Raw genomic sequence first — 26004 nt, 5'->3', positions numbered from 1 at the left:
CTTGGACTTTCACCTGCAAGGCTCTGTACAGCTGGAAGTTAAACACATGCTGGAACATTTCCTTTAGAACCAAAAGCAGTGTATGTAACACTATCCTATAAAGTTACTTTATTCCCAAACAAGGGTCTTGCAAGTGCCAGAAAAGATAGATTAAGTCAGTGAGAAAACAGGTGTAGCTCCTAGTGTACATGAAATTAACTACATTCCTTCTGAAGCTCTTCAAAATTATTCTGTTTGTATTTGATTTTAGGACAGTAATCATTTACAGAATGGGGCAACAGGAAGGACACACATACCTGCTAGCTCACAGCAACTTTTAACACACTCAAAGACAGCAATCATACTTCCCCAATGTAAAATACAGCTGTATTCCAGAAACTTTATTCAATTAGAAAAAGTAAACAACATTTCCTGAGCTTTTAGTAGAGAAAGATAATTTCTCTTTACCTCACCCATGCAAAAGAAGAAACTAGAGAGAGTATTATGCAATAACCCTGTGTTTTTTCACTGGCTCACAGCACAGAGAAAACTATATGCAGCCAAATCACAGGTTTTTCTCATATTTCTTCCTATTTTTGACATTTCTCTTCACAATACTGTCTAGTTACAGTATTCTGAAAATTATTTACTTTGAAAATTATTTATACATTTATCATCATGTAAGTGATTCAAATAATTTCTAGTAACCTAACCCAAGACTCAAATTCTAAATGAGATTCAGATTCAAGTCTTCCAGAATTTGCACAATGGTCTGATGGGAGAAGTTTTTAAATGAAGACACAGTTCCAATTTATTTAAGCATAGCTGAAGTCTTATCTAAAAGTTACCTTGCAAAAGACAACTTAAGTTCATTAACCAAGAGGTGACTTTCTGCCAGCATCTACTTGGAAGGATTAAAACTTGGAATTTAAACTTTCTTGCAGTTTTTGGGGTTTCAGCATAAAGTTGTTAAAGCACCAAAAAAATCTGATTTTTATTACAGCTGAAGACTGTTTATACTTAAAAAGCAGGTATAGTGAAGAACTCTGATGCATCAGTTGTGAAGATGTAAAAAGTATTCCATGGGACTTTCTCACCCTTCTGGACATGTACAACTAAAGCCAGACTTCTGTGGCTATAATCTTCAATTTCAAATAGCATTCCCAGTATAATTCCATCAGCTACTGTAAAACTGGACCCACTGGATGCCACCACATCTCCTCAAGAGCTCTCTCAAGGCATCTGTGAGCTATGCATGCTCAGAAAGCTTTTATTTCTCACAAGTACCACTTTCAGTAGATGTAGGTAACAGCTTAGCAACCTGAACTTTAATTCACTTTTTATTTTGTGTATCACAGGAAAGAACAATCAGTACAGAGCATATTAGGAATGCATTTTACAAAAGAACCATGTACCCTTTGTGTAGAAAGCACAGTGCTTATAGACTTGAATCTGACTGCTAAGGATTTCTTAGAATAGCAGAACAAGACTCACTTTGGCTTGCCATAAATTTCTTTCACACCATAAGTGTAAATGAATCACTTCAGGACACCATGATCCACAGTGTCATACACAAGCTCAAGTCTTGTTTGATGCTTACAAAAGGCTTACAGTTTGGGAAATTTAATTAACAAAATGTTATCTGTACGAGAAAATGGAAGTACTCACTGATATCATCTTCATGATAAATGACAGAGTGGAAAGGTAGAGTTTTGTCCTTAATATATCTCTCTGCTGGCTCAATATAAAAGGTCCCACTGTGAGTTTGGATGAATCCTTCAAATTTTCCATCAATAACAGACCCATGGGTAAGACTTCCCTGCTCACCTGTTACGGGAAAGAGTGCATCAGGTTTTTTTATACCTTTCTAAAAGCCTTCAGCCTGTGCAAACTTCAAACAGGCTGAAGCATGATACTTGCATAATTATCCTGATTGTCCATCAGTTGCCAACTGCTAAAAACCTCTATGAATTATACAGCAATAAAATTTTGGATAACAGCAGTAAGATGTTCTTGCATAAAGTTTGTCTCTGAACTTAAGACTATGAAACAGTAAGATATAAAATTATCCCAAAATCGTAGTTACCAAGTTCAATAGCATCCTAATCAGATGCAAAAATTTTATGTTTAAATAGCATATAATGAAGAACTCAAATCCACATTTAAGCTGTCACATATACAGCACATAATCCTATATCTAAGTCCTGCCCTTATATATTTGTTCACACAACTATAAACTTTAAAAGCTTTCAAAGAAAGATTTCCCATATATTCATGATATCCATTTTTCTCTTCAAGCACAAAACTCTTCAAACTGTAGCAAGGTTTAAATGTGAGATGAAGTGAATCTGTATTTGAAAAAGTGGCAATTTGGAAAAGTACAACTATCAAAAGCTTAACCACTGCCAGCTACTATCATTACTAACAAGCCTTTTCCATAAAAAGGATGAAAGATTACTAAAAAAGTGTTCACATACTCCTCCATGAGGAGGGTTCAGATTCACACTATCAAACTAGCAGAACTGTACTCATTCTTATCATTAACCAGTACTAATTTCTGATTAAGAATTATCAAGAATTTTATAAAGTTCATACACAGTACTGAAATTTGGAAAAATCAACTTGAAGATATGCCAGACAACTCTGGAGAGAACATGAAGTAGAAATAGGCTTTGTAGAACATTAAGACATTTGTATCAGAACATACATTAATATCCTAAACTTATAAGCCATGGATCTGAAAATTTCAGAGTACTCATAAGGAAAACTCTTGAGCTGAATGGAAACCAACAACAAACAGCAAAATGGTTTATTCAACTCTTTTTTCATTATATTTATGACAAGTACAAAGTTGGGTTAATGAGAAAGATAATAGAGGATAGAAAGAAAACGTAGCAGATTCATGTGGATTCCTTAATGTCACCCTTCAGCAATAAGAACCAAAACCTTTTCTGTAATAATTTCACAAAATAAGAAAAAAATGCAACAAAAGACACCTCACACCTTAAAGGCCCTATGACTGACTTAAGCCAACTGCTAAACTGATCTGCCTTGATGCATACATATGAAGTGCTAAGTATATACACATTTCACACTTCAAAACAGCCACTTCACAATTATGGACACTACTAACACAGCTCTTCAGGAAGCACTGAGATGCCTTTCAGGACCAAACAGAATGTACAAAGAAGGATGGAGTAAATCTTAATCCTTCTGGTTTTCATCTGCTTTTAATTCCTTATTTCTCCTTCCTTTTTAATCAATTTTATATGTTGCACTTACTGAAATCCTGTATATTACCCCTCGTGAAGCTCTTTATTCCTTTAACTCTTGTAAAATAAGAGCACTACCTGACTTTAATCCAGGCAGTTTTTTCCAATTTTTTAAAATACACCAGACTTCTATGAAGACCATATCCATAAACAGAGCTGAACAAGTTGTATGGATATGAAAATTGTTAGGTAAAATACTCATTTGTTAAATGTGATTGTTATGAGAGGACAAAAGCAGATGGAATTTAAATGCATGTAGATGCACTACTGAAATTTAATAATGAAGATAACCTACTTGTAAAGATATTTATTTTTTGTGTGTACTATTGAAAAAACTTTAACTTCTCTTGAAAAGAAGTGCACTTCAATCCATTTTAAAGCATTGTACTTACCATAAATTTGTCCAGTGTAAATATGGGAGGTATCATAATCAATTACTTGGTTTGATATTTCTACTTTAAAGTCATCACTAAAAAGAGATGTATCTCTCTTCATTCGAAGGTTGAAGTGTCTAGAGTAAAACAAGATGGCAAATTGGCTTTAAGCTACCATTACAAGAACACTAAGCAAACACTTTTATATTTAAATATTTTCGTGCAAACAACTTGCAGACCCTGTAAAATTATCTATAGAAAATGCTTATACTGCACAAGAATTAAACCACAGCCTAGAAGGATTTTCTTAAGCAAGATTATTTAGATGCTTTTCACACAAATTCCTAAATTTACAAGATTTAAGACAGAAAACATGGTTAGACTTGAATGTATAGATCTAAAATGTTGAGTTAGCCTATACACTCGTTCCCATTCCTCCAGAAGACACAGGTGTAACCTAATGGAAAAACCAACTGTTTTACCACACAGCACCATGAAGCAGAAAAGAACATTCTACTGTAAATGGATATAGGTGATCTAATTATTGTGAAACTCAAAAAATAAGGCAGGCACTAACAGTAAAAAACACTTTAAAGTGGTAGAATCACATGCACAACTATGTAAACAACTCTACTCATTGAATGATCTTGTTCAAATTACAACACTACATTCTTTGATGCAAATCCTACTGCTCATCTTTACACCCAACACTTCTTGAACAAACCCAAAAGTTTGGTTCATTTAAGTCAAGCAACATAACTCAAGTGTTTGAAAATGCCTGACATTATATGAATTCATACCTGTGACAATCGTTAGCTTGCTTCAGAGTTTCATTTGGTATTCTCTGAAATTTTGTATAAACACATTGTGCAAATACAGAGCAGTGAAGTTGTTGAAACTTCAGTCAGTCCAATTTTACTCTTGATTTTCTTCCTATATTTTTCTCTTTCTGCACAATCACGAAATTGAAGGAATATTATAGTTATGTCACCAATTTGTTACACAAAATGTAACTCTGATAAGTTGATTACTACATCTGTCTCAGTCTTCATCTTAAAAAAATGCAACAAGACTCTCAGGAGACACTGTATACTAATGAGATGACTTTCCATGAGAAAACTCATTTCCATTTGTGCTAACAGAAAAAAACCCAACACAACTGTAAATTGCAAAGTTTTAAACTGTAAATCTAATTATTTTTGAGTTTAGCTGAAGCATATACACAATCCATCTTCAGTCATCACTTGACCATTAAAGAACGTGAGACTATAGTTACAAATATTTTTTAACAACTGTACATTAAGGTACAAAATTCAAGATAAAAGTCATGCTTGCACTTAAAACCTGGTAAGGGCTGTAGTGACTCATGCTGACTATCCCATAAAACAAACAGTATTTCACAATCAAAACCACCTTAATTTATTTTGCTGCCACAGTGTTAATAAAGCTTCAAAGTGCATATTCTCCTTGGGTGATGTGTTAGAGGTATCTACTACCAGATTATGAAACCATGAGATGCTGCTAGATGGTGAAGATTAAACTTCAGCCATTCCCTGGGACTCTTGGGCTTAGTTCCAAGTCAACCACTGCTCCTGCTCTAGTTTCAGTATGGATGTACTTGATGAGGGCTGAGTCTCCTGTTAAAAAGGAAGGAGCAGTTCACTAAAGATGTGCCTGAGGATGGGAGCTGCTGAAGACCACACACCAGGCTATAGTTGGCAGCTCCCCACACCCAGAGAGGAAGGCATGTTTTCTGATAGGTATCTGGTGTTTATAATATCATGTAGAGACAAGAGTGAGAATTCTTCCTGAAGTCTCTTTACTAGCTCTGTAAAAACTGCCTTTTGGCAAGACGTTATCACAAGGATAAGGAGACAACATGAATCAGCAATCCATAAAAACACTGTAGGGCAGAATGCTACAAAATTATACCACGCATTTTTAGGGAAGAAAAAAAAAAAAAAAACCAACAAAAAAAACCCCCCAACCAACCAAAAAAAAAGCCCCCAAAAAACACAGACTTTGAGCCCTCTTGTGTGGCTCTTCTGAGCAGCAGTTAGAAATAAACAGGCAGAAAAGAAAAAATTAAGACAAGCACTGATAAGAATTTGAGGAACTTCATCCAAGTACTTCAAGAAATCACATTCACTTTCATTGTAATACTCTGCTCCAGGTGTTATACAGATTTGAACTCCATTTTGGTTTGATTTTTCCCTGTGACTGAGTTCTCCAGAGTTACTGAGGACACAGACTCTTCAAGTGCATCTGAAGTTAAATGACAAAAGAGCCTGGATACTTTAGAAATGCTCTCCTCCCTTCTTTAATGGAGAACTCTGCCATAAGAAGTCTGTAATTCTGTCTCTGTGGTGAAGTACTGACCAATCCCCACCAAGGGCACCTATTATGGCTAAAATTACTTTTTCCTGGTGAAAAAAAAGTATTCTGAAATAAAAAAACCAAACAAACAAAAAACAAAAAATCTGACAAAACCCAAAACCAAAATAAAACCATATAGTACTTTTATCACAGAAGCACAAAAATGTTACTTAATAATTCCTCCTCAATTTTATTTGAAATTTACATGGGGGCAAGTAGAAAAATATAATTTTTATCTGACACTCAACTGCAACAGCAGTTTCTTGTTTCAAAGCACTGTGTAAGACAGTGCAGGATTTCTCATGTACTGACTGCTATGCATGTAAGCAGAGGGGGAAAAAAAGGATGCTGTCTCAGAATGAAAAAAAGTCACTTACCAAGTTTAGACTAAAATAACATCAAGTAGACACAGGAAGAGGCTCTATGCCTCAACTGTGAAGCCATCCAGGGTACCCTTTCCTCAGCTGCCACGTCAGCTGCATTCTCATCCTACAAGTAAGGCTGAGACTCAGCATTGCCTTTTGGGACTGACACTGTTGGCTATCACCTCATCGGGGTTTTTGGTCAGGTTTGAGCTTTGGAGGGGCACAGGGAAGCTCAGGAGAATCTACTGAAGCTGGGAATGGATCTTCTCTGCTTGGAATACCCTTCCATTAACATTATCCTATCTGTCATTTCAAAATTTGACATACCAAATGAACTAGTTTCACTAGTTCTAAAAATAAGAAGCTTTTTTCATTTCCCCCTCTCTTCTTACTTTCAGCACAGGTGCATAACTAACACTACAAATTCTAAGCCATGCTCTTAAATATCTATTCAGTAACAAAATCAGACCTGTTTGTAAGATGAAAGAACTACTTCAAATACAAAATATCAAAACTGTATTTCACAATAACAATTCTCTGGCTGTTTGATTTCTTAATTTAGTTAAACTATTAGATAACCTGATAATCTCAGAGCTATTTTTAAACAGGTCTTTTCTTGGTCATTTAAACATGCTTCATGGGAACAGGATTATCTGTCTGGACTTCCCACCCTTTTAATATGGAAAATGAAGTGACAAACCCTCCTCTACTTCTCCCCAACCAAAAAAGGGAAGGAGAAGGAGAGGCAGCTTGGAGGAAGTGGGAAACAAGCACTTATTATTCTTTGCTTCCAGGAATGAACAACTTTAACTAATCAAACTTTAAACAATGGGAATCATAAAACCCCATATATTTTACATATAACCTACAGTAAGGAAAGTAAATTCCATTTCTATGCCCATGCAGAGATATCTTAATGTATCACTTACAAATGTCAGTGAAAGTAACTGCACTGAAAAGATACTGAAAAGATACTCCAAATTGTAATGATCGATGCAAACAAATGGATTTATGACAAAGACTCCATAAAATCCAGTTCAACACCCTAACTTCTCAGTAGAAGTTCCTAAGACCCTACAAGAATCTATTTCACCATCTCACACAATATGGAAGTTTTCCTAATATTTACTCCCTTTCTTGAAAGGAATATAAATTAGTTGCTATCCTTCTCAAAACGTGGAAAAGAATTTATCTTGCTTTTCTTTCCTGATCAGTAACTTCATTAATTCTGCTGAGGACAGGAGACCCCAGGGAAGTTCAACAAATTGTCTGTATCATTCCTGAATATGGTTTCTAAAACTAGCCACAATGGAAGAAATAAACTTCCAGTAAGCCTTTTGGTAATTACCATTTCTACAGCATGCACTGAGATCTCTGTGCCAGCATCTGTACTGATGTAAACTCAGCAACTCCCTTGCTCAGCCACTCACCAGGCAGAGAACTATTTCCAGGAAAATAATGGTTCTTTTACTTACACATTTACTGCCTTGCATAAGACATTTCCCAGCAGCAGCAGTCTTCAGATTAGAATTAAACTAAGACCAAATTTTGACCTTGATTGTTATTGCTTCTGTTTTACAGGTGTGTGAAAACTGATACAGTAATGGGGCAATTCCTTGGTTACTGTATGGTTGGTTGGTTAAAGCCAAGATTTTTTTGTAAAGCTGGCTATACTGCTATATAATCCATTCTGACAATAAACTATACCTTATTAATTAATGGCAGTACCCTGAAGATTACCAACAGGTAGATTTTTATTTCACTTTATCTTACCTCAGGGAGACTATGACATTTGCAAGTATGTAGCACAGCAACTCAGTGATAAATAAAAAAAAAAAAGTTGAGAGCACCATGCTTAGCTTAGGATGCAGTAGTTTCCCATGGGATCCAGTTAGGTCAATTTTATGCTCTAACCACTGAGCAAGTAAAAAACAAAGCTGTGTGTATATATTGACAGCACTTGGTAAGATGAAGATACAGGTGTACATGTAAGAGTTAAAATTTTATTAATTCATTTCTTTTTAGCATGACTTACCTTCTAAAATCAGTGATTTTGTCATCATGGAATGTCCAATATACTGGGACGCTGATAGCAAGTCTGCAGACTCTTTTCCAAAACTGGCAGAAGGAGCTATTACTAGTGGTATGTAAAATGGCACTTGGTGCTTTCCCTTTTCTCCCTTTCCTCAGTCAAATTGCTCCAACCAGCAGTAGGCTGAGCAGGCACAATCATTCAAGTTACTAGAGGAGATTATTTAGACCAAAGAAAAAGGAAAAAAGGAGATGGAGGAGTCACTGCATAGCTGAAAGAAGTGGCTGGGGAAAGGAAACAGAAGGTGATGGGTTGGAAGTGTTATGGAATGTGACTCCAGTACAAACAGTCCATTTAGGTTCATCCTCCTTTCTTCTCAGCAGGAACCAGACAAATCTTTGCAGCTGTGCCTCCATGAGCCTCACAAGTCAGGATCTAAAAGATACTACTCTGGTCAAGGTGAAAGTACTTTATCCTTACTTTTCCCATGTAAGAAGTAAAAGGCTCTCTTCTCTCTGAAAAATGGGAAAGGGTCTACATATGGAAGGGCAGAGAAATTTGAGCCCTTCTTTCTAACTGCTTCCACATGAGGCCTCCCAAAATTTAAACTCAATTCTCACAGATTGTCAGACTCATCCCAGCCCTAAACTATTTTAAATAGAATACAGCTTGGCAACTTAATGATGAGGGTTTTAAAATACTCACATGCTAAGTCTACAGAACCATCATTTATGTATGTTATTATTTTTGGACTCTTTTCACTTTACTATTAAACACAACATATTTAATTATCATTTAAGTGCTATTTCCCACAGTCCTGCCACATAATACGGTCTCCAGATTTATGATCCTTTCTATTACACAAGAAGGGATCATCCTCTAGTAAGTATTCATCCCAAAAACAATCTCTACAGAATTGCAATGCTCAGCAATCCAAGCTAGGATGCTTGCAGCTTAGGTTTTTTTCCATTAACACCTCTAGGGTTCCACTTGCTTATTCATTCAGAGGTTGCTTTCCTGACCTTCAGAAGTCAGACTTGCTAAGCTTGTTATTCTAGAAGAACACAACTTAGGAAGCAGCTTTCATTCTAAACAATTTCCCACTGATTATTCTTGATATTCACAGCTGTAAACATAAGGTATCTCAGATAACAGAAACCATCTAAGTGGGATTAAAAGTAGCTACATGTTGGCTAATTTACATGCTAAGAAAGTCAATCAAGTATCTCTCTGTCCTGAAAAGTATGGTGTAGAGATTGTAAGAGCAAAATAATTTTTACCCAGGACTGATTTTTTTTCTTTTTGGTAAAACTCCTCTGGGAAGATAAGTGCAGATTCTGTCACTTGGTATTCTACTTATCCAAAATAACTTTCCCATTTGTATTTGCATCAGGTTGAATATTTACATATGTGCATATCAGATTTAAAAAAAAAAAAAAAAAAAGTAGAGATGCACTGGGATAAAATCACAAGGCAAATTCATCACATTAATTAAAACCAAGAAACTAGTTTAGAAAGAAGCTTTCTTAATGAAACAAATTAAGAAAGAAATCTGCTAGCTGATAATGAGCACATATGAAGCACAAAGCTTGAGTGCTTGCATTAAGTCTACTGCTTTTCATTGCATGAGAACACAGCTCATGCCTACTGAAGTTTGTTGGCTGAGAAGCAAAGCTTTGAAGCATTAATACTGATTTCAGCAGTATGAGTAGGAAACCCTATGAGTAGGAAACCCCCAGGGTTGGGTTTTTTTTTCCTGTTGATAACAATCATGGATACACCATGCAGCTCCCTTATTCTTCTGAATGCATCAGGGTCTCAGGAATTCAGTTTTGGCATTGGGTAAGCAGGTATATTTCAGAACTGTCAGGCAAGTTTTTTAAATATTATCCTCAAAATGAAATCCCTAGAAATGAAGTCAAGAAGTGACCGAGTCAAAACTGGGGATAAAATTCAATGTCAGTTTTTAGTGACATCCCAACTTCATTTTCAAAACTACTGCCATTGGTATGTTGGGGATTTTTGGGTGCAAAGGGTGGGTGGGGGATGTGGAATGGGTTCAAAAGCTACTTTATAGCAAAAACTTAGCTGGTTAATATTAACACTGAATTCCATATCTTTGTATGAGCCTTTAACTGGACTCAAAAGACACTTAGATTAAATCACACTAAAACACTCCTTGTAAATTGGCAGGTAGAAGAGCTATGATACATAATCAAGATTGTTTTAAAATTTTATATTCCTTCCAATTTGAAGCATTTTAGAAGTAAGCCCATTTTGCACCACTGTTGAAGCAATAAAGTCAGCTCACCTAAACTACAGTTTAGAATTCAAGGTATTCATATTTTAGTTTCAGCAATTTTAACTGCCCTATTCAGCTACTGCTTTGGCATTGAAGAGAGTCTGGTTTGGTTTAACATATTACATCTGCCATTCCCATTGTTATATTTTAGTCTACCCAACAACAAAAGTTAAGAAAACTTTTCATTTTTTAACAGTACAATGTGTAGCACTTAATTTTCAGATGAATGTTAAATAAGGCAGGTTTTCTCAGTGATGGTGTGTTATATACCCATTTGTAGAACTATTGAGTCTAGAGTGAAAAAAGGCAGCTTTGGGTTTAATTCATTACAGTACTTATTTCTGTTACTAGCCAATGGCTAAACACTCCTTTAACTTGGTGTAGAACTATAATACAGAAATATAATTCTTTTTTTTTTTCCTTTTCAACAAAAGGGTACTATGAAGTAGTTCTTAAATCCAAAAAGTCTACTGAAAAGAACAGGTTTGAGTTGCACAGCCATATAATATTTGTTGTCCAGCCATTTTCTGGACAATGAAATTAAGTAGGATGAATGCTTATCTAGTATATAACAGCACTGCCACTAACAAGGGTAGTATTGCATCTTCCCTCTCACCACTTCTGCCTATTTCTGCACCTTTTCTTCTTCCAGCAAGTTTACTTACATACTGAATTGAACAAGGAATTAATCTGGCTGAAAAGTAACCAGCCAACTCTCTTGGTTGCCTGGCCACACAACCAAGAGGTGATTCCTCTGGCACAGATGGAAAAATTAAGTTTACAAAGCTGAAACTGGTACCAGAGACTGCTACAGCATAAGAACTGTTGTGGTCCAGTTAGCTTCATTTGCCATTTCCAGCAGTGAATGGCTGGAAATAAATTAGAGAATATTTTCCATTTTTTCCAGGCTACAGAAGACAGCCATTTCATCAGAAGCCAACTCAAACCAGAAGATTATGATGTTGGTCCTCATAAGCAGCAGCTGCTTAGTATCTCTATTAAGTGAAGGGGTGCAAGATGAACAGGTGTTTGCTGATAAAACACTACATCTGGTCAAAGTCTTGACCATTTGGTGTAAGGCCACTCAAAAAATCAGATTTTTTCACAGTCTCAAATCTCATGTTGACTGAATACCTTTTAAGTTTCATCAATTAAAATTAAATCAAACAGCACTTCAACTTTGTCTTTGGGTTAAATCTAAGTGGTTTTAGTATTTTGCAGGAGCTTGCTTTCCTACCTTAGTGCAAAGTAATTAAATATTTGATTGAAAGGCTTTAATGTTGTCCTTCTCAGTGATGATACACATCATTTAATTACTCATAACTAGCTGCAACTACAAAAAGCCTATTTATACATTTTCCAAACTGCTATACACCTTCAAAGCTACTAAATAGACCATATGAAGTAAACCAAATTCATTTGATCCTTCCTGATTTGTATTTATAGAAAAATGAAAATATTTTCTAAAAGCACATTCAGCTACAATTTGTGAATTAAACTTACAGCCTGTCAAGTACTCTCCCTTTGACAGCAAGAGTTAGATGTGCCCCAGGAAACAACCAAAATCCTAAATTACACACTTGTTTGACTTTATAGTGAGTTTCCATTCAGCACCCTCATTTAATGATGCATTTGTGCCTCAGAGCATAGGGATTTAGAATCAATTCCACATATAAACAGCAACACTTGCCTTCATGAGTAATAGTAGCTGTTCTCAAAATCTTTATAGATTGGTTTGGCTAAGGTCTGGTGTGACTAAGATCCATGAAGTAAGAGAGGAAATCTTTTTCAGACCTCATTATTTTAAGTAAATATTTTTACATGATAAGGATTTTCTGCCCACCCTATTAACACAGATAGAAAGCACAGGCTAAGGTAAGAGCTTCCTTATACAGCAGAGTATTATGGGATCTTTAACAACGAGATCAACCTGCTCAAGTGGACTTGAAATGTGGACTGATCCCAGGGTCTCATTCTCCCTCCATCATTCCCCTTCAAGTCCTACTTTTTTTTTTTTTTTTTTTGCCAAATAATTTTCAGCTGGATCAGTTCCCAGATCCTGCTCCTTGTATGCTTTTTAAGGCTGCTAATGCTAAGATGATAGAGGGAATGCAGTCAGGCCTGTTCCTCTCTGCAGTAGTACACACTTTGGCAAGCCTAAATTAAGCATCATCCTGCAGCTTAAAATTGGCAGCATTTTACTGAAACTAAACTTCACTGTCTTGCAACTTTCTTGAAGATTTAATTTAAAACACTGGAGAGGTTTGTAATGTAATCAAACATTCTACTCTGCAGTCTTGCTTATTAAAAGACTGCAGATTGCCTGTGAAGCTACAGCAGCAATATGATTCTTCCTTAAATAATAAAATTTCCTGGACTACAAATCACACCTAAAAATGTGGTTTTGAGGACAGGACTTAGAATTCTGTATTTGGGTTGCAGTTCTAATGGTAACCTTTTGGAAGCATGTAATGAAATTCAGTCCTTACACCATCCACCTCCACCAGCAACACTTCATTCCCTGAAGAAATTACAAACTGGCACAGAAGCAGAACACTTACTCATAAAACAATATTCCAAACACAGATTCAGAAGACCTGGTTTTACCTTTGCTCTGTCAAGCTCCTTATGTTTCTACATATGGCTATCAATTTCTAACTACTTAAATTATAATTGAAATAATTAGAAAAGCCATGGCATTACATATCCCTAAAAAAAGAATTGCAGTGGTGCTGCAAAGGAGGGAGTCAAAGAAACAAAAATACAAACAAATATTGTAACTTTCTTCCTGTTTCTTGGTGATACGAAAATTGGGTGATTTTAAAGAACAAAGAGATCTTCCTGACCAAGACCTACAAATTATACTTCAGTTGCTCACACTGAATACCAAACATTTTTACTGGATCTTACAACCAAACGTTAAATTCAGGGCAAAGCAAGTCTTGTAACAGCAATTATCCTTCTCACATGTCAAATAATTGCTCAAGTCTTGCAAATAATAATTAATAATAAAATAAAATTTATTTATTAAAAATAAATAATTGCAAATAATAGCACAGAAAGCAGATGACACCATTACACACAAAAAGGGAACACTTTTTGGGGGTCTATTTTGCAGTCTCAAATGCAATTTGTAATTTCACTTTTCCTCAAATCTCCTCAGAAAGTTTGGCAAAATTTTTGTAAAACAAACATGCCAAAGCTTCATTATAAACTCAGAATCAACTACCACCCTCTTCCAAATATTATCCCACTGTTTAAGCTTTGGAAAGCACTAAGTTACCACCAGAACTCTGAACAATCAGTGATTATAAGCAACAATTTCACACTTACACTGGGTATCAGAGGAAATATTTCATAAAAAGTCTAAGGACTGAAATTTTACTTTATTCTAGCTAACATCAGCCTGATGACTGTACTTCACTATTTAGATTTCACTATATAATTAAAAACACATATATGAATAAAATATTTTAAACAAATACCTTTTAAAATATCACTAACCTTCCATGAGCATGAAAATCTAGGTGCAAGAACTGATCTTCATGTGACACTGCTCTTTTGGCACGCTGGTGTTTTTGGTGTAACAAATCCACATCATAAGACAATCCTTCATAATGTCTAATGTACTTATTTAGAGGATTTCCATACTGGCCTGAAAAGAGAAAAAAAGTAAGGTTTGGCATGTCTGAGAATTTACTAAAGTTACAATCACACCAGCAGGCATGGCAGATCTGTGGTGCAAAACAGCTGGTGTTTTCCACATTCTCTGCATTTTAGCTTTCTTTTTTTCACCATTGTTGTCAAGGTTAATGCTGGGCCAGCAATTGCATGAATGACAGATGCCCTCTATTAACCCATCCCCCTTCCCAGAAAGAGAAAGGAAAGAGAATAAGAGAGACTTACAGGTTGGAAAGTAAAGTGCACAGCTTTAATGAAACAATAATGATAGAAAACAATGAGATATATACAAACAGATACAAAGCCACAATTGTGCTATCCACCCAGTAATGCTCAGGTCACCACTGAGACAGCAGGACAGGCCCTGCAAACCTCCCAGACTGGAGTCCTGCAGTCAGCAGCAGGCAGGAGGTGGATGCAGGAACTCGAGGACCAGGGATCAAAGGCAGAAGAATGGACAGAGTCCTCCCAGGACAAAAAAAAAAAACCCCAAACTTGACCCTCATGGTCCCTCAGCTTTCTAAGTATGGGATGAAATTCCTCATTTGGTCACCTGTCCAGCCTGCTCATCCCCACAGGAGTCTCAGGTGTGACCCTTTTTTCTCCCTTTAATTTCCAGCACACAAGACATTTAGCAGAACCATGCAGTAACCTTGGTTTCTATAGAAATAAATAAACCCAAGATCCTTTCTCCAGCAATAACTCTAAATATCAAGCATTATCAGTCCTAGAAGCAGACACTACCTGAAAACCATGCTGTTAATTGAAGAAAATGCAGTTACTTAGGAGAGACTTCACTGAAAAGTATGATTACTAAAAAGAAAATTTGTTCTGTCCTGCCTCAAACCAGGACACTTGTACACTTAAAATTCATTCTGCTCTTGTCCCATTGACTGAATGAACACCTGCAGTTAGAAAGCATTAATTAGACCTTGTAAGGCATCTTCCACTTCAATTTCAATCAAAACTAGGACAGTTCATTTACTCCAAAATCACCCCACAATGCAAACTACATCACTGTAGACACCAATGTTTGAGAGATGTTTCTACATCTGCCAATCTCACCAGTCTGCCAAGGCCTTGGGAATAAAGGAGAAAATGAAGGTAGTATTATCATATATAAAATATCATTATATGGTATTTTGATATTTGAGAGATTCTTTCATCACTTCTTTCAAATAAGTACACAGTTTTTGGCAAGATTCACCATCTTCTTAGTTAATCTGTACTAAGAAATCACAGAAATGTCCACACAATGAATTGATAGAACTGCATGTATTTAACAAAAAGTGTATTTTCATCTCCTGACCACCACCAAGATCTCCATACCCTGCCTCTGTCTTACCACACTTTGATATCAAACACCAGCATCAGAGTAATATTATTGAAAAAATAACCCACATACCTGCCAAAAGTAAACAGGTGATGTGGAAGAAATTATTAAAACAAAATGATTCAGTAACTATTATCAGAGACCAAAAAAGACAGATGTTCCAACAATAGGATATAATGTGGAGAAAGAGAAAAACAACCAAAACACACCCTGTGGAGCAAACCACTTTATCTTTTGCAAGGGACATAATGTACACAGTATGCTTTATATACACAGTGAAAAGCTCCATAAAGGGTTTCTGTTTAAAATATTCAGTAATAAGAAGTTAATTTAGATAGCCACATCCAGTAAAAAGTGAATCATCTCAGTGCTTCTGAGCCAGATTATACAATTTCTGTCATATAATGTTTCTTGGTGTACTAAACACTGAAATCAGCAAAGAATTAAAAGGTATTGAGTGATGTATAATGTTTCACAACTCTAAGGAGTAACTGCCTGTTTTGATACGTAACTTATTAGTAGCTAGCACACAAACATTAACTTTGTTTGAAACAAAACCTTGCAGTATTCTTCTATGCATTTCATTCAACACACAATCAATTCTTTTCTCTTGTAACTCCACAGAAGCAACTGTTTCTGGAGAACAAGTGAGCTATTCATACAGAAAATACTTTGTGTACCAAATCACTCAAAGGTAAGCACCATCTCTTACAGTGTTATTATGCAAAAAGTCAAGTTTTCTTTTAAGCAGTGTATGACACGGCTTAAAGTATATATATTAAAGTAAATAATATATTTTTGTATATATAATATATATATAATTATAATATATAATGTATTTTTGGCAATATATTGCCAAATACATTTGTTGAAGGAATATTTCAGCACTGTCAGTGTTCAGTAAAAATTTCAATGCAAGTTCTTCCTTATATGGCCTCTCTGATAAAGCATATTCCAAAACTTTTGGAAGCTGTTTCAGTGAACTGCTCTTTTTAACTGAAGCATGTTGGCCCTATCTTTTTAGTCCACCAAGCTGCACTGAAATAATACAGAGTGCAGTACAAATGATCATTTTCCCTAGCTGCAACTCCTCATTTTGCACAAAAAGGACAGAGAAATTCAACTGTCAACCACTTGATTTACGAAGACAGAGATATGATGCAAAATCTGAATTGTCTGTTAAAAGCTCTGGCATAAAAATGCAATCTTATTTACACTGAGAATATGAAATTGGAATACAGAACATGCACAGAGCTGGCTTTCCAGTTCCAGGCTGAATCTGTAATCTTCAAACATATCCTCATGAAGAATGTGTGGTTTGTTTCCATATAATAGGAACTGCACCTCAGAGCACTTACTAATATGCTCTGAAGGTTGGACAACCACAATCACTACAACATTGTGCACCAGTTTTTGCTTCAAGAATGTAAAAACTTTTCTTCTCCTTCATTTTCTGTTACGTTTTGTTACTTTTTTCACGTTGTTCTGCTCAGCTTTATGTTGTTCTGACTTGTATGTATGCAAGTGTTTATTCCATTGTTCCTGGCTCCTCATCTAGCTTCAAAGCCCTCCTTCCTTAACCTCATCCTTAAGGAAAGGAACAAATTATTCAGCTTATGCTTGATTTTTCAAGAACCTGAGTTGGGCTATCACCTTTTTTTTTCCCTGAAGAAATATAAAAGTGTAGCATTTGAGAGATCAACTAAAAAGATGTTCAGTTTTCTCCAGAATTCTTCATTCTGCAAGAAAAAGCAAGATATCTCATAATCAGTTTCCCCTCAAACCAACCTAAATGTGTGAATTCTCAGGGATTTCATGCAAGATTTGTCTCCCAATACCTAGACAGACAAGGTCCAGGCAGGCCCAAGGAGACACAGTCTAAAAATACAAGTACATTCTCACATTTATAAACTGATTTAAGCAAATCTACATGAATTCTAATCCAAATAAAAACCAGAATGAATCCAAAGCTTCAGTAACCAGCATGATGGATTTCAAGGATGAAGGAAGTTGTCCCTGTCTGATGTTTCTCTAATCACTTCCAACCTAATCCCACAAAAAGAAGGGGAAGCACCTCCTGTGGCCTAAGAACTTCTATAAACCAAACAAGATCAGTCTGAGTCCACCTTACATCAAACTGATGCACAATATACACCAGCCTGACTACAGGCATGTGCTTTCCTACTCCAGGTATATGAATTGAAGTATCAAAATTAAAGAAAACAAGCTTTAAAATTAACTGATATAAGCTAAAACTTAACAAACATTTTCATTTTAAAGTTAACCTAAATCTGGAATATGATACTAATAACTCACGTTAGCAACTTGATCAAAACCAAGGAATTAGTATGCTGCTGAATGGGTAAAATTCTGTACTCCATAATCCCAAGACTATTTAACAAGTTAAATCATCTTCAACTTTTTTTGTGGTAGGAGCCTGCTAATGATGCATTCCTTAAGTGGTTATAGACCATTTTTTGTCAGTACTGCCAGGTACTCTCTGAACAGCTTCAGGTACCTAGACAAAAAATTTTAAAGCATGACAATTCACTGAAGACCCAATAGTACTTTGCAGCTGATCCAGGTCTCCTGACCATGTGGAAAGCTGACAAACTGCACTCAACTGAGTCACAAAGAATAGTTTTGAAGCACTAACTCTGTTACCAGACAGGAAAAGCCTACCAAGACTGTAACAGCTCTCTCAACTAAGCAAGAGCAGAACATTTTAAGCAAAAACCCTTTTTCTTAGCCAAAATGTATACACTTTGTGGTCACATAAGGAAACAACCCTGCTTCTTTTCCTTCTCCAAAGCTTAAGAAACTCCTTATGCTTTAAGTGCTCTCATAGTGAGCACTTAACATCAACACTTGCTGCACCAAAGCACCTGCAGATCACCCAGAGTATGTTATTAAATAGCTTTTCTAAAAAGAGACTTGAGACAGGGTGGAAATCAAGGCTTCAAAATGAACTTGTACTTTCACAAGCATGTGTAACCTTAAAATTACACCAGCATTCACAGGCTGAGACTGATACACAAATTCCTCCTAATAAAACCATCTACACTTCAAAAGTGATTAATTTCTTCATAAAGGTAGCTTAATAAGTAACTCAACCTTGGTAATACAGTTTAATATGAACCCATGGCAAAAAGTTGTTAAATTGGAAAAAATACTTCAAAGTGCATGAGGCAGGTACAACTAATAGTTCTAATTACTGTAATTATAAGATTCTGCTTATAAGATTATAATATATAAGATTATATATAGATTATAAGATTATAATATAAGATTGTAAGAAGGAAGAAGTCTATCAGAATCTGAGTAGTGCACTCAAAAAACCACTACAGCAGCATAAGGAGATCCCAAGCTTGGTGACAAACTACTACTTTTATTTTGTTACTATTGAAAAACTAGTACTTTCTTTAACAGAAACCACAAGACAAAGACCTTTCCAAAAAAGTATATGATAAGGAAGCCAGCAGTAAGGAACACTGAACCATGAGCCTCTCCATACAGTTTAAGGGATCTGCTCTACAAATTTCATGTACCATGTTGCCATCAACCAAACAGCAAACACAACATGATGCCATTCCAGGCAGCCTAGTGGAAAAAGCCAAAGTTACACTTTGTCTGAACACTAAGCTAGCAGACAGGAACCCCTCAGGATACAGTTATCTAACAGTGAATGTGGGATGGCTTTTGAACCTGACAGGATCTTCTAGAGCCTTGCTAAACTAGATGTGGCATTTCCTAGGAGAAAAACCTTCCAGGAATGAAGTTTTACTCAAATGGGCTTAGAATTAAATAGAAAGAGGGACTTTAAACAGAATTATAAAGAGCATTTAGGCAAATGTCTCAAGGTGACAGTCCTTGTGAAAGATTTTTGTATATGAGGGCTTGCAGCTCTTCAAGCATGCCTAGAGAGTTGTACAGAAGCCTCTAAAGTTATTTTGACCAGACACCAATCCCAGTGGGAAAGAGAGTCTGAGGCATATATTCTCATCTTCACATTAAGTTTATGCAAAGGGGTAACAGGTATCACCCACTGGATCTTAGCTACAAGCTTCTGGGCACATCCTGACACCCCAACATTGTTAGATGATCTATGCTAAATGTTCTCTTGTGCAGTTCATTTATTGTCATTATTTTCCCAGAGAAGACTACAAAGGCTTCTGTCTCCCAGATGAAACCTTCCCACTCTGTGGGAGTGAAGCAGTACCTGGGGAAATGAAATGTGCTACTGAACACTTCAGGCAGTTGGCTGTCCAGAAGTTCATGGGATCAGATGGGATGCACCCAGCAGTGCTGAGAGAGCTCACTGATGCCATATTGAGGCTTTCTATGGACTTCTTGAAAGGGTTTGGTGATGGAGGGGGGGTTCCTCACAACTGGAAGACAAACATCATGCCTGTCTTCAGGAGGAGTGCCTGGAGATCTACAGACTGGTCAGAGTAACCTCAGTGTCTGGGAAGATTATGGGCAAAATTATGTAAGACAGGTTCATGCACATAAAGAATGATAATAAGCAGTACTGAACATTTACCAGTGCAGACATAAACATCTATTAAGACTGTATATATTGTGGTAAAAGATGACAACATTTAACTTCCCATAGAAGGATAAATCAAGCATGAATTCTTCTAAAAGGTGAAGTTTATATTAAACCACTCAGACTGAGATTTGCATGACAAAGGCAAATAGTTCAAATACAGTTCAGGTTTGTTAGCTAAAAAACCTAACCAAAACAAACACAGAAACTAAGAATACAACTTGGTAAGACTACCAGAAATTGCTTACCAGCAAGGCTAACTTAGAAAACAACTCTTTACTGCAAGTGTCATCACTGATCTGAAGATCTAAAATGCAAGGACAAGTATCTTCAAGAGAATTATTACTATTTTTTTAACCAAGTTAACAAAAGCATGTTGTACTTCCAAGCTGTTTTCAATGTAGTTTTTTTCTCTTAAAAACTGTTCTTTTACATGGGACATTAAAGGGCATACACAGAATTCAGGTTTAGCACTTCTGTGCTTAGGCATATTGAAAGCCAGTGATCCAACCATATACCTCCCAACTTGAATTGCACTGCAGAATTTATTCAGGGTGTAGTTCCATGCCTGCCAGCAGAAGGGCAGATCCCACTGCCCTTTTTCAGCCATTCCACTCCTAGCCTTCCCTTGTTCTGGCTCTGAAACTAATACAGCTCAAAAATACAATTTCTTTTCTGGTCAAGTTAGTTTTTAGTGAAAAAAAAACAACAACAAACGTGTGATCAAAAAGACAAATCAGGATCATTTTCACTCATTGAAAACTCACATTTAGAGCACAATTTAGCCAGTACAGAACCAGCAGTGTAAGTACTACACAGACGTCTGCTTTTGTTTGGTTTTTTGGGTTTTTTTATCCTCTTGCTCTCCACCCTGGGCAAGTCCCAGCTCTTCCTCCTTACGAGGTTATGGCCTGGACAATAAACCAATGGAAATTACATGTCTGGCAGTAAATGATTAATTGCTTTTGTTTAAATTAGGAGGTTGAATTGGTTCATCATGCCACCAAACACAAGAAGCAGTAACGGAGAGGTGGGAATATGTGGTCAGGGCAAGAACACCAGAGAGCAGGAAACTGCAGTGGCTACATCACACTGCATAACTGAACCTTTCAGATCCTTTTAAAACAAACAAACAAAAAAATCTGCATTCTTAGGCTTTTGGGCAACAATATTTCAAACACCTGATTTAATTTACTTTTAATTACCACGGGCATTTCTGAAACAACCATCTCACAGCTGTCTTCACCAGATACTGTCTCATCCAGCCATATTAAACTCATAATGTTTTTACTTTAAAACCCAGATAAATGCTGGAGGCTGAGTGCCATGTTAATGAAGGCTAATAATCTCAATTTATATCAAGGATGCAAACTAAATCATTCACATGCTGATAGCTCATAAGTAACTTCCCACAACTCCCTCATGTGTCCAGAAAAAACAGAATTAAACATGCTCACTGGAAAACAAGAGGAGTTAAATATCCAGCAGCACCAGACACTAAGATACAACTTGGAAGATTTAGAAACACAGAAGAGTGTTCTGTACCAGTGAAAAAACCCACTTCATCAGATTAGCAGTGATGATCAGCACCTGATCAGCCTCGCCAAAGCATGACCCCTCCTGTTAAATTCAAGTTCTTTGGGGATTTCATTAGTTCACTTTTCTTTATCTTCTATTCCCCTTTCACACTTTTTTTTTTTAATGCCCCTCAGGTAGTAGGAAAGGTTTTATCAGTTATTTTCATTCCTCAAAGAACATAATTATGCCTAGATAATTAAGTACTCTTCAATACAACTGTATGCATCTTCCTCACATGCAACAAAACATGCTACTAAAAGCTGCAAATACTGCCCAAGCTATATACCACTTCGTACATGTTAAAATTATTAGCAGTATTAGCTAGTGAATAGATCTTTTCAGGCAAAAACTTCTAAGGGTACTGGGGAAAATACTGAGATTCACTTTCTTTTTAATTCTTAAAATTCTAGAAGCTAAGATATATATATATATATATATATCAACTTGAGATAAAGTCCACTTTTACCCAAGTACAAAAGGAAAAAAAAAAAAAAAAAAAAAAGATATGGCTTTTTCTCCTCACTCTACTGGAACTGTACTCAAACTGTCATACCAGACCACTCATTTTGTGAAGGTCTTATTTATTCAGTGGTAACAAAGAAAGAAAAACTTCTAAGAGAGCCCTAAAAGTGAACAAATACCAAAATCCCACCAGGGATGTGTTTCAGGACCTATTAGACAAGATTGCTGATAACTTGTCTGTTTTAACCATAAACCATAGAGACAGCCACAAAGCAGCCTAATACAAACATTGCAATACCCTTAATTATTGAAGTAACTGACTGCTTTCCATTGCATTCCTTTTACATAATTTAAGAACAATATAAACTACAAACAAATTTTTCAATCAAAACAAAGATGTTTCATTCAGGTATTCGACCACTCCTAATTCCTCTTCTCAAATTATTTATTTCATACCTTAATACTTTAAAACGTTGATTTTGCAACAATTCATACTTAACTGTGAGCTAAACTTACAATTGGATCTGTTAATCCATAATAACACCTTTGTAGCAAAAGACTATTGCAATAACATACAAATATGGTTCATAGGCACAAAGCTTTGGGTAATTCTGAAGGAAGAGCTCAACAGACTCAGGTATTGTGTAAAAATACTTAAACTAACATACAGAAAATAATTCTTAAAAGAAGTGCAGATTAATGACATTTTAAAATTATTACTATTTAATAATCCACGTGGCTTAAAGCAAGACACCTTTGTGGATAAGTATAACTCAGCCTTAAGATTGTTGTAAAATTAATGAACATCACTACACACTGTACACAAATGAAGCACAGGTAAATTGCTGGTGTTTTTTCAGTTATTTCCAGTTTGCACTGCTCTTGGTACCATTGTTAGGAATCATCAGCTTGCCTGTTTTCACACACATATTCATGTCTGCCCAGAAGAAAAGCAAGCAAATAAACATAAATAAATAAATAAGTAGCATAAACATACTGTAAATAACATTTACAGTATTTAAGACACTGTAAAAATATTAACACTTAAGGTAGAAAATTCTAACATTAAAAAATAATTCTAATTCAACATAGAACCATAATAAATCTTGCATAATTATGGTGAAACTTTTACCATTTCATGGGATATTTTGAATATGTGTATCAGCCACCATTTCTAGATTTATGTCCAGCATTACTAAGCTTTCTTTAAAGATACACCTGTACAGCTGAAAATCATGCTTCTGTTACCAACTAGTGAGGTGTGCTTCCCAGTGCTAGAAATATTAAAGGTGCTCATCCTTCTCTCAAAGAATTAACAGAAATTAAAAATTAACAGAAATTTCTGAAGTAAAGCACACTTCAAGAACTTGCTTATCTGCCTTTCTAGAACTGAACAACGGAATTAATCCCCACAATTGTTAATGAATCACTTAATTCTGTGCCAGCATAGTTTAGTTCAGAAAACAAAGAGGCCTTGAAAAGTATGCCAGTACTGGAAGTCTGAAATATCTTGGGAGCTTATAAGAATTTATGAGGGAAAATTCACCAGCAAAGTCTTTTTTTGTATGCCACTCCTAATGCAAATAACGGGATGACTTCTGACCATGCAAACCAGCTTGTTTTCCTCCCAGCCTACCCACAAGTATCACCTACCGAAGCTTTCACATACTTTGAAGTTACTTCTATGAGAACGTGTAAAAGACCAGGGTTTAGGGCTAGATTGCTAGTAAATGGACGTATTGATGCACACAGATGCAAAGCAGAGATAAACTGCCAAACGAAACTGAGAAAGAAAGTCCTTATCAGCAGCTCCACCCATCCTTCTCTGGAAACACCCTCAGAAGTTCACCTTCTTCGGTGTCATTCTTGTTAAAAATTGAAACCATTTCCCTAACATGACTCGACCGACTGAACACTACCAGAAGTAGCGAAGTAACTACCCTAACAGTTTTCTAATGCTGAAAAACTTCTCATAACGGGAGCCGCTACAAAGTTTCTCGTACCGCCCCCCAAAACACACTCACACACTTATTTCTCCAGCCCGAAAGGGAGCGAGACCCTCCTAGAAGCTGAGCTCACACTTCGGGGAAAACCCGGGCGCGTTCGGTTTGGTTTTGTTTTGTTTTTTTTCCCTGAAGCTGACCTCTTCATGCCCCCGTGCTTCCCGGTTTCGAGACCAGGGGAGCGGCCGCAGCCAAGGCGAGGTCCGGGACCGCGCCCCGCGGGACAACCTGGGGGCCGCCCCGCCGGCTCCGCACCCCGTGCTGCGCCCCGGGAGCGCCGCTCCCAGGCACCGGCTCCCGGGAGCTGTCGGCTGACCCGTTTCGCGGGCGAGGGACGGTAACAAGGAAACAGCTCCTTGGGACCGTGAGTAAAGTCCCGAGGGGCTGAAGCGGACCCGAGCAGCGGAAGGCACGGCCGCACAGAGGAAGGAACGCGGAGCAACTGACTCGGTTCTCGGAGCAGTAAAGTCCCGGGAAAGGGGTGGGGGAGACGCGCCAGCACCAGGCACCGGAGGGAACAGAGCTGGGCAGGACGGCACGGACCAGAGCCAGAAGTGGGCGCCGAAAAATCGAGCCCGGTCCGTCGGCCCAGCCGCGGCCTTCCGCCGGGGAGCTGAGGCGCGGCGCCCCGGGAAGCGGGGCCCAACACCCCCAGCCCCGCGCCGCGGAGGGGAGGGAGAAAGGGAGGGAAGAAGGCCGGCAGCCACGATCCAGGGCCGCAGGCCAGGGCCCCGCGGGGCCGGGAGGTTTCGGCCGCTCCTCACCTCCGGCGCCCGCCGCACAGGAGCACAGCAGGATTATCGTCCCCGCCAGATCCATCTTCACCGGGCCCAGGCCCCGCCACCGCCTACCCACAGCACATCCGCCCCAGACGGCGCCGGGATGGGGAGGGGCGAGCTCCGCGCTTCCCTCCGCTTTGTCCCCCGCCGCTGTGGAGGACCGCTTCCGCCCACGGATCGGCTGGGATCGGCGCTCGGCCCCCGGCGCCCCCCGCCCGGCAGCTCCGCTCCGCTCCGCTCCCCGCGCCACCGCTTCCTCCGGCCGCCCGCCCCCGCGCGCGACGCCACCGGCGGGGCGGGGCCGCAGGGCACGCCCAGAACGCGCGAACCGCTCCGCTCCGCCCGCCCGCCCGCCCGCCCGCAAGGGGTGGGGCCCGACGAAAGCGCGTTCACACCCCCCCCCCCCGGGCGCGACGTCACAGGGTGCGCCCAGAAACCGGCGGAGGGGGCGGGGCCTTCCCGTCCGTTTCCGCCGGGATGGGGGTAACGGCGCGTTCGGAGGCACAGACCGGGTCGCCCTTGGGACCGAGCCTGGCGGCTTCGCTGAGGCAGGACGGGGGCTGCCGCGACTCTAAGGGCTGCCCGCGGGGCGCGGAGCGGCGAGGGTCTCCCGGGCTCTGGAAGGGGCCCGTGGTGCCGGTGTTTTGCGTGGGTGGGAAGGGTCTGCGCGTTCCGAAGGAAAGAACGAGCTGGTGCGCGGATGTCGGCGAGCGGGCTTCCCGCCAGCTCCTTGTAACCTTGGCGTCAGCAGCCACAGCCCCGGTTACCGAGCCTCACACCGGTGGTTTCCGCCATCCCTTTATCGGGCACACATTGTTCCTTGTAGAAACTTTACTCACTTTTCGCGTTGTGTTTTAGGTCACCTACTTCCCTCGCTGCTCCACGCGTTGTCCCCACTGAACTGGGATTTCTTAATTTT

The 26004-nt window shown here is 38.3% G+C and overlaps 1 protein-coding gene across 1 annotated transcript in view; it reads right to left on the bottom strand.

Moving 5' to 3' along the window:
* The window catches only part of ADAM10 (ADAM metallopeptidase domain 10), a 45896-nt gene extending 20480 nt beyond the window's left edge, over positions 1-25416 (bottom strand). Inside the window, 4 exon segments of the mRNA XM_071755070.1 lie at positions 1648-1806; positions 3644-3762; positions 14205-14355; positions 25071-25416. Of these exon segments, the coding sequence (XP_071611171.1) occupies positions 1648-1806; positions 3644-3762; positions 14205-14355; positions 25071-25125 (484 nt within the window). The 5' untranslated portion in view covers positions 25126-25416.
* Between the last annotated feature and the right edge of the window lie 588 nt (positions 25417-26004).

Source organism: Heliangelus exortis, chromosome 11 (genome assembly GCF_036169615.1).
Source record: "Heliangelus exortis chromosome 11, bHelExo1.hap1, whole genome shotgun sequence".
Taxonomy (NCBI): domain Eukaryota; kingdom Metazoa; phylum Chordata; class Aves; order Apodiformes; family Trochilidae; genus Heliangelus; species Heliangelus exortis.
This window is presented reverse-complemented; position numbering and strand designations above follow the sequence as displayed.